The 15,577-nt window shown below is 54.5% G+C and overlaps 1 protein-coding gene across 1 annotated transcript in view; it reads left to right on the forward strand.

Moving 5' to 3' along the window:
• LOC105464043 (laminin subunit gamma 3) overlaps window positions 1-15,577 on the forward strand; it is a 90,256-nt gene that overhangs the window by 50,915 nt on the left and 23,764 nt on the right. Inside the window, exons 12-18 of the mRNA XM_011711666.3 lie at window positions 177-395; window positions 4,584-4,772; window positions 10,644-10,889; window positions 11,765-11,918; window positions 12,597-12,739; window positions 13,302-13,480; window positions 15,405-15,546. Of these exons, the coding sequence (XP_011709968.2) occupies window positions 177-395; window positions 4,584-4,772; window positions 10,644-10,889; window positions 11,765-11,918; window positions 12,597-12,739; window positions 13,302-13,480; window positions 15,405-15,546 (1,272 nt within the window). The remainder of the gene's footprint in view (window positions 1-176; window positions 396-4,583; window positions 4,773-10,643; window positions 10,890-11,764; window positions 11,919-12,596; window positions 12,740-13,301; window positions 13,481-15,404; window positions 15,547-15,577) is intronic.

The following is a 15,577-nucleotide window of genomic DNA, read 5'->3' on the forward strand; positions in this document are numbered from 1 at the left end:
CTCCAGCCTGAGTGACAGAGTGAGAATCTGTCTCAAATTAAAAAAAAAAATCATTGATTGCTAGGCAGCCTTTATATACGTGGGCCTGGTTCATATGTGAACAGGAGGGTTTTGGGGGGAAGCATGTGCGGGGAGCTTGTGCCTCCTTTCCTCCTCTCTCCCTTCTCGCCCTGCAGGCCAAGTGTTCCTGACTGAGGTCCGGCTCACATCCGCCCGGCCAGGGCTTTCCCCGCCAGCCTCCTGGGTGGAGACTTGTTCATGTCCCAGTGGCTACATGGGCCAGTTCTGTGAATCCTGTGCTCCGGGATACAAGAGGGAGACGCCACAGGGGGGTCCCTATGCCAGCTGTGTCCCCTGCACCTGTAACCAGCATGGCACCTGTGACCCCAACACAGGTGAGTGTCCCGGCACCCCATCTGAAGGCACCTGGGTTATACCCAAAACAGCGAGACGAGTACTGACCTGGACAGGACCAGCCTGGCACAGGCATTGAGGTGTTGGCCAAGCTGAGGGGCAGTGTGGACACTGAGCTTTCCCGTGCTGCTTACTGCCTGGGCGCCTCATATTTTAATAAAAGTTACTACTGGAATTTGGCCGGGGGCGGTGGCTCAAGCCTGTAATCCCAGCACTTTGGGAGGCTGAGATGGGCGGATCACGAGGTCAGGAGATTGAGACCATCCTGGCTAACCCGGTGAAACCCCGTCTCTACTAAAAATACAAAAAACTAGCCGGGCGAGGTGGCGGGCGCCTGTAGTCCCAGCTACTCAGGAGGCTGAGGCAGGAGAATGGCGTGAACCCGGGAGGTGGAGCTTGCAGTGAGCTGAGATCCGGCCACTGCACTCCAGCCTGGGCGACAGAGCGAGACTCCGTCTCAAAAAAAAAAAAAAAAAAGTTTTCTACTGGAATTTATCGAAGCCTCAGACTCTGTGCCAAGGACTTTTTATGCATCAGGTGAGAGCTGGAAGCCAGCTGCTATGCGGGCCGTCTGTCCGTGCCACCTTCTCCCCAGGCTGATCCTTTTCCCAGGAAGGACCAGAGAAAGACCTCAGGGGTTCTTACATGCAGAAGGTGCTGTGAGGAAGGGCAGAGGCACCAGCATGGCGGGTGACAGCAGGAGGGTTCCCATGAGGGTCACACAGGTGACAGCAGCTCATAGGTGCCAACCCAGAACCACAGACCTGCCACCCTCACCCCTTAGTGGCCTTGAGAAAGTCACTTCCCTCCCTGAGCCTGCTTCCTCTTCTGTAAGGTGGGGATATTGACAGTATATACACAGCCTCTGTTTCTGGACAAAGCCACATGGAGGTCAGGAGACACTGAGGCTCTGAAAACACAGGCCTGGGTTGCATCAGAGCTCAGCCGTAGCTAACCGGGACTGCCTCAGGGAAGCGCAGATAATTAAAGTCTCTACTTTTCAGGACACCTGGGAAATAATAAAATAGTATCACCAGGTTCCTATATGTGCTATTCACCTTCTCTACACTACATCATTGACTCCTGCAGACATTTCTGCGGGAGCCAGGACCCTTCCTGTCCCGTCTCACAGGGGAGGGCCCCACGGGCAGATACATGGCCAGCAGGTGGCAGAGCTGTGCCTCTCTCCAGCCTGGACTCCCAGGGCCTGGTCACTACTGGCTACTCATTCCCACTTCTTTTTGTTTTATTTTTTGTTTTATATTTTATTTTATTTTTTGTGGGGAGTGACAGAATCTCGCTCTATTGCCTATGCTGGAGTGCAGTGGCGCAATCTCAGCTCACTGCAGCCTCCTGCTGGGTTCAAGAGATCCTCCCACCTCAGCCTTCTGCGTAGCTGGGATTATAGACACCTGTCACCATGCTCGGCTCATTTTTATATTTTCAGTAGAGGTGGCGTTTTACCATGTTGAGGCTGGTCTCAAACCCCTGACCTCAAGTGATCCTCCTGCTTCAGCCTCCCAAAGTGCTGGGATTACAGGTGTGAGCCACCATGCCTTGCCTACTGATCCCCACTTCTTTTTTTTTTTTTTTTTTTGAGACGGAGTCTGGCTCTGTCACCCAGGCTGGAGTGCAGTGGCTAGATCTCAGCTCAGTGCAAGCTCCGCCTCCCGGGTTCACGCCATTCTCCTGCCTCAGCCTCTCGAGTAGCTGGGACTACAGGCGCCCGCCACCTCGCCTGGCTAGTTTTTTTTTTTTTTTTTTTTTTTTTTTGTATTTTTTAGTAGAGACGGGGTTTCACCGTGTTAGCCAGGATGGTCTCGATCTCCTGACCTCATGATCCACCCGTCTCAGCCTCCCAAAGTGCTGGGATTACAGGCTTGAGCCACCGCACCTGGCCTGATCCCCACTTCTATAGGAGCAGACCTGGCCTTGCTCGAGGTCACATGGCCAGGAGGCACCTGAGAAAGCTGGATCCAGGCCTCTCTCTACTCCCACACTGAAGGCCTCATGCCTAGACGCCTGCTGCCTCCCCAGAGCAGGTGGGGGCTCTCTGAGAAGAAGGCTACTGGGCATTTTTTTCCTGAAAAGGCAGTAGCAAGGCGTGGTGGCTCACGCCTGTAATGCCAGCACTTTGGGAGGCCAAGGTGGGTAGATCACCTGAGGTCAGGAGTTCGAGACCAGCCTGGCCAACATGGTGAAACCCCATCTCTACTAAAAATACAAAAATTAGCTGGGCGTGGTGGCGGGCACCTGTAATCCCAGCTAGTCAGGAGACTGAGGCAGGAGAATCGCTTGAACCCAGGAGGTGGAGGTGGCAGAGAGCCGAAATCACACCATTGCACTCCAACCTGGGCGACAAGAGCAAGACTCTGGTGGGGGGAAGGGGAAGAGGCCAGGCGCGGTGGCTCACGCCTGTAATCCCAGCACTTTGGGAGGCCAAGGCAGGCAGATCACCTAAGTTCGGGCGTTCAAGACCAGCCTGGCCAACATGGTGAAACTCCATCTCTACTGAAAATACAAAAATTAGCCAGGTGTGGTCAGGTGCCTGTAATCCCAGCTACTCAGGAAGCTGAGGCATGAGAATTGCTTCAACCCGGGAGGTGGAGGCTGTAGTGAGCCAGGATCACGCCACTACACTCTGGCCTGGGCGACAGAGCAAGACTCCATCCCAAAAAAGAAAAAAAGTCAGCCAACGTAGCCGGGGAGGGCAACCACAGCCACACGCCACATGCCACACACCGCATACAGGGCACTCTCTCTTCTGTGTCCGTGGCAGGCATCAATAATCAAGCCCAGATGAGGCCACGTAATCCCTCCCTGCTGCAGTGCTTCCCACAGCCCCTCTGGAGGAAGCAGAGTCCTCCATAGCTGGGATCAGTTTGTCATCCCCACAGAGCCTCTGGCCCTGCCACAGCATCCCGCTCAGCTTGGCCAAGTCCTCATCTGTGAAATGGGCAGTGTAACCCTGCTCCCTAGGCTGGGAGGAGGAATGAGCCTACGGGTGCTGGGCCTGGGCTGGGGCAGTTCCCTTTGGATGCCAGCCCTGCTGTGCACGAGCGACCTGGTCCTCACTCCTCCTCCCAGGTCACCTTGCCTCGGCTGCTGGGGTGCTGCCTGGGGACCTCCTGGAAGTGGTGGTCTTGGTTAACCCCGTCTCAGCCAGGCTTCTCACTCAGCCCCTGGCAGTGGGCCTCCCTTCTCAGGCACCCCAGGCTCTGAGCAGATGCCAGGTGTGGTCAGCCTGGGGAAGAAGAGTTTGCAGAATCCACCGTCATCAGGAGCCAGAGGGCAGAAACGGGTTCCCGCCTCTGAGACTAGGTATCCTCTTTGCAAAGTCATGTGAGGCAGAATTCTGGGTCTGTGTCTCCCTTAGGAAAAGTTGCTCTTCCTTTTGGTCCCTTGGAATCAAGAGAACAACCGTGTAGCGAATGGTAGCTGTGTCACCTGTTGGTTCAGAGAGAGATTTCGGAATACAAAATAATAACAGTGCTGGCCGGGCGCAGTGGCTCATGCCTGTAATCCCAGCACTTTGGAAGGCCGAGGTGGGCAGATCGCTTGAGGTCAGGAGTTTGAGACCAGCCTGGCCAACATGGCGAAGCCCCATTTCTACTAAAAATACAAAAATTAGCCAGGTATGGTGGCGCACGCCTGTAATCCCAGCTACTTGGGAGGATGAGGCAGGAATATCACTTGAACCTGGTAAATGGAGGTTGCAGTGAGCCAAGATTCTCGCCATTGCACTCCAGCCTGGGTGACAGAGTGAGACTGTCTCGACTAGTAATAATAATAATAACAGCAGCACCGATGATTATGTGTGCCAGAGAGTCTGCAAGGCACTTTGAATGCATGATCTTGTTGGACCCTGACAAGAACCCTCTGAAGTCAGTGCTGCGGTTGTTCCCATTTTGCAGATGAGGAGACTGAGGTATGGGGGCATTGGACAACTTGCCCAGCTTTGCACAGGCAGTGAGTAGTGGACATGAACCGGGTGGTCCAGCTCCAGGCCTGGACCCTCAATCCCCAGGCTCTGCTGCCTCCACCTGGGAAAGGTTCCCACCCCACTTCTGCCCGGGACGTGCTCCCTGACCTCTCCCGCGAGGATGCCCACCATCTCTGGGCATTCTGGGTTCAGATAGTGGTAAACAGGTGCTTGTCTTGCCCCTCAGGGATCTGCGTCTGCAGCCACCATACCGAGGGCCCATCCTGTGAACGCTGCTTGCCGGGTTTCTATGGCAACCCCTTCGCGGGCCAAGCCGATGACTGCCAGCCCTGTCCCTGCCCTGGCCAGTCGGCCTGCACGACCATCCCAGAGAGCGGGGAGGTGGCATGCACCCACTGCCCCCCGGGCCAGAGAGGTGAGTGACTCCTGCCCCGGAGCCCTGCCCCACGGAGGGCCAAGTCCTGGCGCTGTGACTCTGCCCTGGGCTCCAGGGTTAGGGCCCTGCGTTTAGGGTGTGGCCCGTGAGGGAGAGCCCAGCTTATAGGCAGTAGGCATGACCTCTGGGGACACGGAATCCCTTAGCCCCATAACCAGAGCCCCAGGCTGCTGCATATTGCCAGCAGAATTTGGGCCATTTAGAATTTGGGCCATTTAAAAATACTCATATCTGGGCCGGGCGCGGTGGCGCAAGCCTGTAATCCCAGCACTTTGGGAGGCCGAGATGGGCGGATCACAAGGTCAGGAGATCGAGACCGTCCTGGCTAACACAGTGAAACCCCGCCTCTACTAAAAAATACAAAAAACTAGCCGGGCGAGGTGGCGGGCGCCTGTAGTCCCAGCTACTCGGCAGGCTGAGGCAGGAGAATGGCGTAAATCAGGGAGGTGGAGCTTGCAGTGAGCTGAGATCCGGCCACTGCACTCCAGCCTGCGCGACAGAGCGAGACCCCATCTCAAAAAAAAAAAAAAAAAACCTCATATCTGGTCCCTGGCCCCTTAGAGTCCAGGTTAGTAATAGTTGAATAAGTTCCCTGGGTGATTCTGTTACACAGCTAAGGTGGAAAACCTCGATTAAACTTCTAGCCTTTAAAAAATGTCATCAGGTGATGTGCGAGGCAGAACCACCCACGCCCACCCTTGTTCTCAGACTCCTTGCATTCTTTCCTGCTCTGGACTCAGACATCCTTGACTCTGATTTTTTTTTAAAAGCAGCTTTATTGAGATACTATTCATATACCTGATAGTTCACCCATTTAAAGCGTATAATTCGGCTGGGTGTGGTGGCTTATGCCTGTAATCTCAGCACTTTGGGAAGCCAAGGTGGGCAGATCGCTTTACTCCAGAGTTCAAGACCAGCCTGGGCAACATACCGAGACTCGCACCTCTAAAAAAAAAAAATACAAAAATTAGCTGGGTGTGGTGGCATGCACCTGTGGTCCCAGATACTCTGGAGGCAGAGGTGGGAGGATGGTTTGAGCCTGGGAGGTGGAGGCTTCAATGTGCCCAGATTTCACCACTGTACTCCAGCCTGGGCGACAAAGCCAGACTCTGTATCAAAAAAAAAAAAATTAAATAAAGTACAGGCCTGGTGCAGTGGCTCATGCCTGTAATCCCAGCACTTTGAGAGGCTGAGGTGGGCGGATCACGAGGTCAGAAATTTGAGACCATCCTGGCTAACACGGTGAAACCCTGTCTCTACTAAAAATACAAAAAATTAGCCAGGCGTGGTGGCGCGCACTTGTAGTCTCAGCTACTCGGGAGGCTGAGGCAGGAGAATCACTTGAATCCAGGAGGTAGAGGTTGCAGTGAGCCGAGATTGCGCCACTGCACTCCAGCCTGGGCAACAAGAGTGAAATTCCATCTCAAAAAATAAAGTAAATTCGCTGACTTTTGGCATATAACAATATTAATTTTTATTGTGATAAAATATATATAACATGAAATTTGCCATTTTAACCATTTGTAAGTGTGTAACTCAGCATCAGGAAGTACATTTGCAATGCTGTGCAGCTGTCACTCATCCATCTCTAGAACTTTTTCATCATCCCAGACAGAAACCGCACTGATCAAATGTATTGTAGAGGCCAGGCGCCATGGCTCACGCCTGTAATCCCAGCACTTTGGGAGGCCAAGGCGGGTGGATCACCTGAGGTCAGGAGTTCAAGACTAACCTGGCCAACATGACAAAACCCCATCTCTACTAAAAATACAAAAATTGGCTGGGAGTGGTGGCAGGCACCTGTAATCCCAGCAACTTAGGAGGCTGAGACAGGAGAATCGCTTGAAACCAGGAGGTGAAGTTTGCAGTGAGCCAAGAGTGTGCCACTGCACTCCAGCCTGGGCAACAGAGCAAGACTCCATCTCAAAAAAATTAAAAAAAAAAAAATTGTTGAATAGCCTCTCCTCCCTCCAGCCCCTGATAACACCTGTTCTCCTCTCTGTCTCTATGAATTTGACTGCTCCCAGTATTCCATTTAAATGGAACCATGTAGTGTTTGTTCTTTTGGGTCTGGCTTGTTTCACGTAGTGTAATGTTTTTAAGATTCCTAGACATCTGATTTTGCTTTTGGTACTTGTGGCTGCATTAAATTGATTTGTCAAATGCCATGTGCTTTCACTGGGACTGTTCTGAAAGCAGTTCTCTGGCAGCCAACAGCCAACAGGGCAGGGTGGATGGCCACAGAGCCAGGAGCTCAGGAACCGAGGGACGGAGATTGCACCGCAGGACCCTGCACCCCACTGGCCACCATGCTGTCCCAACTGTGGCTCCCCTGGCTTGCAGACATGCGCGAGGCCAGTGAGAATGGACAGTTAGAGAAGCTCAGGCGGACCCAGGCTGACACATACCTGAGGGAGGATTTCAGGGGAGCAGGCAGTGCTGTGTGCAGAGGGGACCACCCTTGGGAGGGAGGGTCACCTGGAGTGGACCTTAGACCTGGGACCTTCTGCCACTACCCTTCTTACCCACGCCAGTGTCCCCTAGGTCCTGGGAGGGCCTGGCACACTGAGAGCTCACCTGGGGACGTCTGAGTCAGGATTGACCGAGGTCAAGTCCTGATTCTCACTTGTCCCGGGATGACTCCTGCCTGCCATCCTGGCCCCTTGCAGCCCTTCCCAGGACCTCCAGAGCTGCCTCCTGCCCTGTGAGCTGTCCCCACCTGGTTCCAGGTGAATGGCCACTTAACCATGGGGCTCATTCTTCATCATCAGTTTCAATCTCCCCCTTTCCTGTCTTATTTTATCTCTATTTTAGAATCCACAAGGCGGGTGCTAGCCTCGACCTTGACCTCTGTTCCAGTTTGTCTTTTCCTTTCCTTTCCGTTCCGTTCCATTCCATTCCCCCTTTCCCTTTTCAGGGTTGCCCTTAGCACTATTAAGTTATTTTCTTTGGAAACAGAGTCTGGCTCTGTCCTCCAGGCTGGAGTGCAGCAGCGCAATCTCAGCTCACTGCAACCTCCGCCTCCCAAGTTCAAGCGATTCTCCTGCCTCAACTGCCTGTAGCTGAGATTCTCCTGCCTGTAGCTGGGATTATAGGCACTCGCCACCACGCCTGGCTAATGTTTGTATTTTTAGTAGAGATGGGATTTTGCCGTGTCGACCACGCTGGTTTCGAACTCCTGGCCTCAAGTGGTCCACTCGCCTCAGCCTCCCAAAGTGCTGTGATTATAGGAGTGAACCACCATGCCCGGCCAGTACCATTAACTTCATTTCAACTGACCAATGACTTTTGAGGACACAAGGAGCTCACAACTGTTCTTCACAATGGCAGCAGCTATTTTTTAATTATAAAATTAGTACGTACTCTTGACTGACTTAGTAACTTCAGAAAAAATAAATGAAAAAATAGAAATAAATGTACATACTCATTGTAATGTTGGAGCAGTGTAAAAATGTCAAGAGGAACATGAAAAAAACATGTAAGTGGCCAGGCACGGTGGCTCACACCTGTAATCCCAGCACTTTGGGAGGCCGAGGCAGGTGGATCACCTGGTGTCAGGAGTTCAAGACCAGCCTGGCCAACATGGCAAAACCCCGTCTCTACTAAAAATACAAAAATTAGCTGGGTATGGTGGTGCACACCTGTAATCCCAGCTACTTGGGAGGCTGAGACAGAAGAATCATTTGAACCCAGGAGATGGAGGTTGCAGTGAGCCGACATCATGCCATTGCACTCCAGCCTGAGCGACAGAGCAAGATTCCATCTCAAAAAGAAAAAGAAAAAATAATGTGAGCAAGGCAGCATTCCTGTCACGTCCAGGGGACCGTGGCTATTACTTGGGCCTGACATTGGTTTCATGTAGAGATAGGCAGAGAGATGGACATGTTTATAAAGAGTGGCTGACACCACATGAAGCACTTGGAACAAGTATGTTCTTTCATGCTCCATCTGTGTCCAGAGTGGATCCCTAGAACCACCCTCCAAAAGCCCCCTCACACAGCATCTCTTCTGTGGCTCACAGTGACCTGGGGGCTGGAAGATGAGCCAGAAAGTCCAAGTCAAACCCAGAAAGCAGGGCAGGATCTGCAATGCACAGTCTAGAGGAAGTTCAGGAAACATGAGAAGCAGAAAAGGTAAAGGGGCCAGGGACTGCACAGGAAATTCCACCCAGCTAAGAGGGGGATGAGGAAGAGGACCAGGAGAAGCAGGTGACTGACGTTGGATGGTGACAATAAAGAAGGTGAGGAAGAGGGTGATCAAGACAATGGTAATGAAGAAAATGAGGATAATGATCAGAATGATGACAATGAGGTGATGATAAAGATAAGGTGACGATGACAGTTGTGCCAGTGCAGTGGGAATGTGGACCTCAATTCTGTGGGCAACTGTGACCCCCCTGTCTGGCCACTGCCTGCGCTGGCTCACAACACCACAGGCGACCATGGGTGATGATGAGGGTAATGGTCAAGAAGGTGATGATGATGAAGATAATGGTCAAGACGACAATGGTGATGAAGGTGATGATGAGGAGGATAATGGTCAAGATCATGAAGATGAAGGTGATGGTCAACATGAGGATGAAGCAGGTGATGAGGATGAGGATAATGGTCAAGATGATGAGGAAGATGACGATCAAGATGATGATGAAGGCCAGGTGTGGTGGCTCACGCCTGTAATCCCAGCACTTTGGGAGGCTGAGGTGGACAGATCACCTGAGGTCAGGAGTTTGAGACCAGCCTGGCCAACATGGCAAAACCCCATCTCTACTAATAATACAAAAAAATTAGCCAGGCATGGTGGCACATGCCTGTAGTCTCAGCTACTTGGGAGGCTGAGGCAGGAGAATTGCTTGAATCCCAGAGGTGGAGGTTGCAGTGAGCCAAGATTGCGCCTCTGCACTCCAGCCTGGGTGACAGAACGAGAATCCGTCTCAAAAAATAATAAAAATAGCCAAGCGTGGTGGCTCACGCCTGTAATCCCAGCACTTTGGGAGGCCAAGACGGGCGGATCACGAGGTCAGGAGCTCGAGACCATCCTGGCTAACACGGTGAAACCCTGTCTCTACTAAAAATACAAAAAATTAGCCGGGCGAGGTGGCGGGCGCCTGTAGTCCCAGCTACTAGGGAGGCTGAGGCAGGAGAATGGTGAACCCGGGAGGCAGAGCTTGCAGTGAGCTGAGATTGTGCCACTGCACTCCAGCCTGGGAGACAGAGCAAGACTCCATCTCAAACAACAACAACAACAACAACAAAAATTAGCCAGTCATGGTGGTGTGCACCTGTAATCCCAGCTACTACGGAGGCTGAGGCAGGAGAATCACTTGAACCCAGGAGGCAGAGGTTGCAGTGAGCCGAGGTCGCACCACTGCACTCCAGCCTGGTGACAGAGTGAGACTCCATCTCGATAATAATAATAATAAAAGATGATGATGAGGAAGGTCATGATGATGGTTGAGGTGCTGATGGGGATAGTGGTGATGGTGAAGATGATGGCGACAATGATGATGAGGGTGTGAGGACAGATATGTGATGATAGCCACTGCTGCTGAGTGCTTACTACATGTCAGGCCGGATGTTAAGCGCTTTTCACAAATTATGTCACAGTCCTGTGGGGAGCCGCCATTGTTATCCCTACTTTAGAGAAGAGGAACTTGAGTTCCTAGAGGTGCAGTGGCTTACCCAGGACCACATAGCTGTGGGCAGCCACTGGGAGCTGGTCCCAGGTCCTCCTGCCCAAGCCTGTGCTTTGCCCCGGGGAGGCTGGAGGGACGCTTGCTCTGCTTCACACCCACCCTCATCCCTGGTGGGCCCAGCTGACTGCTTTCCTCACACGTGCTCCCTCTACACACAGGGCGGCTCTGTGAGGTCTGTGATGATGGCTTTTTTGGGGACCCGCTGGGGCTCTCGGGGCCCCCCCAGCCCTGCTACCAGTGCCAGTGCAGCGGGAATGTGGACCCCAATGCCGTGGGCAACTGTGACCCCCTGTCTGGCCACTGCCTGCGCTGCCTGCACAACACCGCGGGTGACCACTGTGAGCGCTGTCGTGAAGGTTTCTACGGGAGCGCCCTGGTCCCTCGGCCCGCAGACAAATGCAAGCGTGAGTACCCACCTCCAGTCCCCGGGGTGGTGCACAGTGGGCCCCTTCTCCTCTGCCCTGGCTCAGGACCCAGAAGGGGTGGCTGAGGAACCCACCGGAACCAGCTGGCCCCTCTGCAAGGCCATCCAGCCTCAGACAGGTCACTCCCCTTCCCTGTCTCCGTGTCCAGAAAGCACAGGGGTTTGCCCCTCTCCAGGGTCTCTTTCAGCCAGGAGATCTTATAAACTCTGATCCCAAAGCCCGGATAGTCTGCCACTTACCTCCCGCTCTGCAGTTAGCACAATATGGCTGACCCGGTGATCGCCCTGCGCCGGGTCTCCAAGGCCATGCTTCCCCGCATCGCCTCAGTTAACATTTAGCCCCCGGGAGGTTCCCAGAGCCCTGCAGGATGGAAGCTCAGCCTTCGCCCCACACTGATGTGCTCGGAGCCCTTTCCTACGCCGCAGCTGCCGGCTCCTGCTCACTCTCTTTTTGTGGAACCCCTGCAGGAAACACAGCTCTGGCCCAGAATGAGATGCTCCCCTGGTGGTGGCCAGGAGAGCAGGGTCACGGGACCCAGAGCCGTAGGTGCAGGGCTGTGCCTGTGACCCTCACCCAAGTCTCTGGCCCTCTGCAGCCTGCCAGGGCTCAGGGCAGGCTCAGAAGGACTGTCTGCCGCCATGACCGTCCTGAGCTGTCCCTCTAAGGATATAGTCAACGGGCTGAGGCTGGAGCTCGGCCCTGGAGCCTTTTTCCAGCAGGGGCGTTGGAATCTGGGCTGAATGTGCAGTATCATCTCTGGAGGCTCCGCCATCTCCTGCGCCTCTGTTGGACCCCCAAAGGTGGAACAGACAATCTGCATTGTTGCCAACACCCCTTCCTGCTCCTGCCCCCAGCCTGCAGCTGCCACCCACAGGGCTCGGTCAGTGAGCAGATGCCCTGCGACCCAGTGACAGGCCAGTGCTCCTGCCTGCCTCACGTGACTGGACGGGACTGTAGCCGCTGCTACCCTGGCTTCTTCGATCTCCAGCCTGGGAGGGGCTGCCGGAGGTAAGTAGGGTGAGACTGCTGGAGCCCTGGGGACCTCACCAGGATGGAAGAAGGCACCAGGCAGCCCCCAGGGAGGGGCCTGGTTCGGAAGGTGTTGTCCTAGGCCCACTGCCAGGCACGTTGTACCCTCTGCCAAAGGGGGGCAAAGGGATGGACTCTTGGCATCGGACTCATGGTCCTGCCAGCCTAGGATGCAGGCCAAGAGCAGCCCTAAGGGATGTCCAGGTGGGCAGGCGGCCGGTTTGGTCTCTGATTCCCTTCTTAGTGACACTGTCACTGTGTGGCCTTTTGGCCACAGTAGCACCTTAGACAAGCATCCTTAGGGAACAGTGGAGGACTCCAGGGAAACACCAAGTGGGACAAACAGGTTTCTTCCTTGCAGGACTTCTCAGAGCCCTTGCTATGCTGATTGCATTGTGACTTTCCAACAGAGGCGTATAGTCTCCCCGAGACATGTTTGTCCCCATAGCCTTATTTTATCTTCTTTTCTCCCCGAGCATCCAAGAAGACTCGTGCTTTCCAGAGCACAGCTGGGGAAGCTGTGCCACGCACCAAGAGGAGATGGGGTCTTGTCAGCAGAGGGCTGTGATCTGAGGCGCCAGCCAGCTGCAGCTGGCAGAGGCTGGGCCAGAAGTGGCCCTGAGCTTGCCTCAGACCCAGTTCCTTCCCTTATCACAGCTGCAAGTGTCACCCACTGGGCTCCCAGGAGGACCAGTGCCATCCCAAGACTGGACAGTGCACCTGCCGCCCAGGTGTCACAGGCCAGGCCTGTGACAGATGCCAGCTGGGTTTCTTTGGCTTCTCCATCAAGGGCTGCCGGGGTAAGGAGGCTGGGTCCTTCCCGGGCTGCCTGGAGGGTTGGGCCTGAGGTCTCTGGGCAGAGATGATGGATGGGGAAAATGGGTGCAGGAGAAAAGGATGGTCAGATACGGGACAGGGTCCTGAGAGCAGCCGGAAGCATGGAGGGAGTTGCTTCTGTGGCAGTGACCAGGAGAGCAGCATCACATGAACCCAGAGCGGTGGGTGCAGGGCTGTGCTTGTGACTCTCGCCCACGTCTCTGGCCCTCTGCAGCCTGCCAGCGTCCTCATGCCAGCCAGAAATGTAGTCCCAAATGCCACTATTAAGTGCCTGTGTTCCTGGGGCCATCATGTCACTCTCTGGGCCTCAGTTTCCTCACCTGTAGAGTTGGGCTGCATTAGCAGTTGCTAAACCTGGCTGGTCCTCAGATCCCCAGGGAACATTGGAATAAGCCAGGCTCTGTGCCACCTTCAATCTTCTGAATCAGAATCTCCAGGGAAGGGCCCAGGAATCTGGTTTTGATGCTGCCCAGGGCGTTCTGGGAACACCCAGAACCCAGCACCCACTGCCCCTGGCCCCTCTAGCCTGCAGGTGCTCCCCACTGGGCGCTGCCTCAGCCCAGTGCCACGAGAACGGCACCTGCATATGCAGGCCTGGCTTCGAGGGCTACAAATGTGACCGCTGCCACGACAACTTCTTCCTCACGGCAGATGGCACACACTGCCAGGAATGCCCGTCCTGCTATGCCCTGGTGAAGGAGGAGGTGAGTCTGCCCAAACCCACTCAACTTTCCATTCATTCTGTATCCCTAGCAAGTGCCAGCTCTATGCCGGGCACCAGGAACTGCCTGCTTACCCCCAGAGCTCAGGCCTTGCAAGCCCACCACCCACCTTCTCCCTATGCCCACCCAGCTTCGGGCCTGTTCCAGCCTGGCTCAACCCTCACCTTGGCCCTTCCCCTGCTCTGGGTGGATGGGGGAGAGGTGACTCTTGTCACCTGCCTTTCCCGACCATGCCGGGCTGGGGTCTCACTTTCTCAGGGTCAGTGGGAATGAGACCACAGATGACCCCTTGGTAAAGAGGGTTAACAGGAGGTGATTCTGAGTGGGGAGGTGGGTGGTGCTGGAGTCAGGAGTTCAAGCTCTAGGGTTAACCCATTTGGGTTCCCCTCCCCCGACTCCATTCATTATCATGTGTCTGGGCAGGCAACAGCCTTGGTAAGCCTCAGTCTCTCTCCTACTCCAGACTGGAGATAGTTAGGCCTGCAATCCTTTTCTAGAAACCAGTGGGGCCAGCTTTCAGAATGTGTGGCATTGTAGAAAGATAAGATGGCATGCACTGAAGGCCGGGTGCTGTGGCTCACTCCTGTAATCCCAGCACTTTGGGAGGCTGAGGCGGGCGGATCATGAGGTCAGGAGTTTGAGACCAGCCTGGACAACATGGTAAAACCATGTTGTCTCTACTAAAAATACAAAAATTCGCCAGGTGGGGGTGGTGCGCACCTGTAATCCCAGCTACTAGGGAAGCTGAGGCAGGAGAATTGCTTGAACCTGGGAGGCGGAGGTTGCAGTGAGCCAAGATCACGACTGCACTCCAGCCTGGGTGACAGAGCTAGACTGTCTCAAAAAAGAAAAAAAAAAGGCCGGGCGCGGTGGCTCAAGCCTGTAATCCCAGCACTTTGGGAGGCCGAGGCGGGTGGATCACGAGGTCAGGAGATCGAGACCATCCTGGCTAACACGGTGAAACCCCGTCTCTACTAAAAAATACAAAAAACTAGCCGGGCGAGGTGGCGGGCGCCTATAGTCCAGCTACTTGGGAGGCTGAGGCAGGAGAATGGTGTGAACCCGGGAGGCGGAGTTTGCAGTGAGCCCAGATCCCGCCACTCACTCTAGCCTGGGCGACAGAGCGAGACTCCGTCTCAAAAAAAAAAAAAAAAAAAGACATGCCACACTGAATATCACGTAATCCCCCACTGCGAATGGGCAGCCCCCAGAGTCAAGCCCGGTGATATTTAGGCAGGAAAACAGATGACTATTTCCGCCAAGTGGGTAAATGAAGACCACAAGTAGCCTTTTTCAGAACAGGTTTATTTCAGTTCAGGTTTCGCTGTCGAGTGAGGAATGGAACGCCTTGTGGCTTTTCAGAACATTTTGGACTTGGGAATGGCGGACAGGGCCTGGGACCTGTGCCGGCCACTTAGAGCGGTGACAGGGGGAATCAGGCTGGGGCGTGGCAGGCATTCGTGCTGAGACTGGCTCCAAGGAAGTGCTCTGTAAATGCAATTATTGTTTGTCTGATGAAAAGACGGGGCTAGGGGACGTTCATAGCACATTCAGCCAGTGTCCATAGCGTGCTTTCTCCGTGTGGCGTCCTGGGAACACAGCGAACAGGACAGACAGAAATCCTTATGAGGCATCCCTTCCCATCCCTTCCTCTCTCCCTTCAAGGTAGGACAGCAGTATGGTCAGTGGTGTCAGCAGGTGCCGTGGGGATGGGAGGGGAAGCGACAGCTACCATGGGGGCACGGTTGGCTCTCAGGGGTGTGGCATACCCTTAGTGTTGAGGCCCAGGGGAGGATTTGGAGAAGGGAACCCACAGGGAGAGTGGCAGGGTAGAAGCCGGGGGGAGTGTCTGGGCAGGACCTGCATGCCAGCAGCCTCATACACCTTTTCTTCCTGTCCTCTCCAGGCAGCCAAGCTGAAGGCCAAACTGACTTTGATGGAGGGGTGGCTGCAAGGGTCCAACTGTGGCAGTCCCTGGGGACCACTAGACATTCTGCTGGGAGAGGCCCCGAGGGGGGACATCTACCAGGGCCACCACCTGCTTCCAGGTACAGCGGGAGCGCAGAGTGGGAGGGTGGG

This window comes from Macaca nemestrina, chromosome 14 (assembly GCF_043159975.1).
Source record: "Macaca nemestrina isolate mMacNem1 chromosome 14, mMacNem.hap1, whole genome shotgun sequence".
Taxonomy (NCBI): Eukaryota; Metazoa; Chordata; class Mammalia; order Primates; family Cercopithecidae; genus Macaca; species Macaca nemestrina.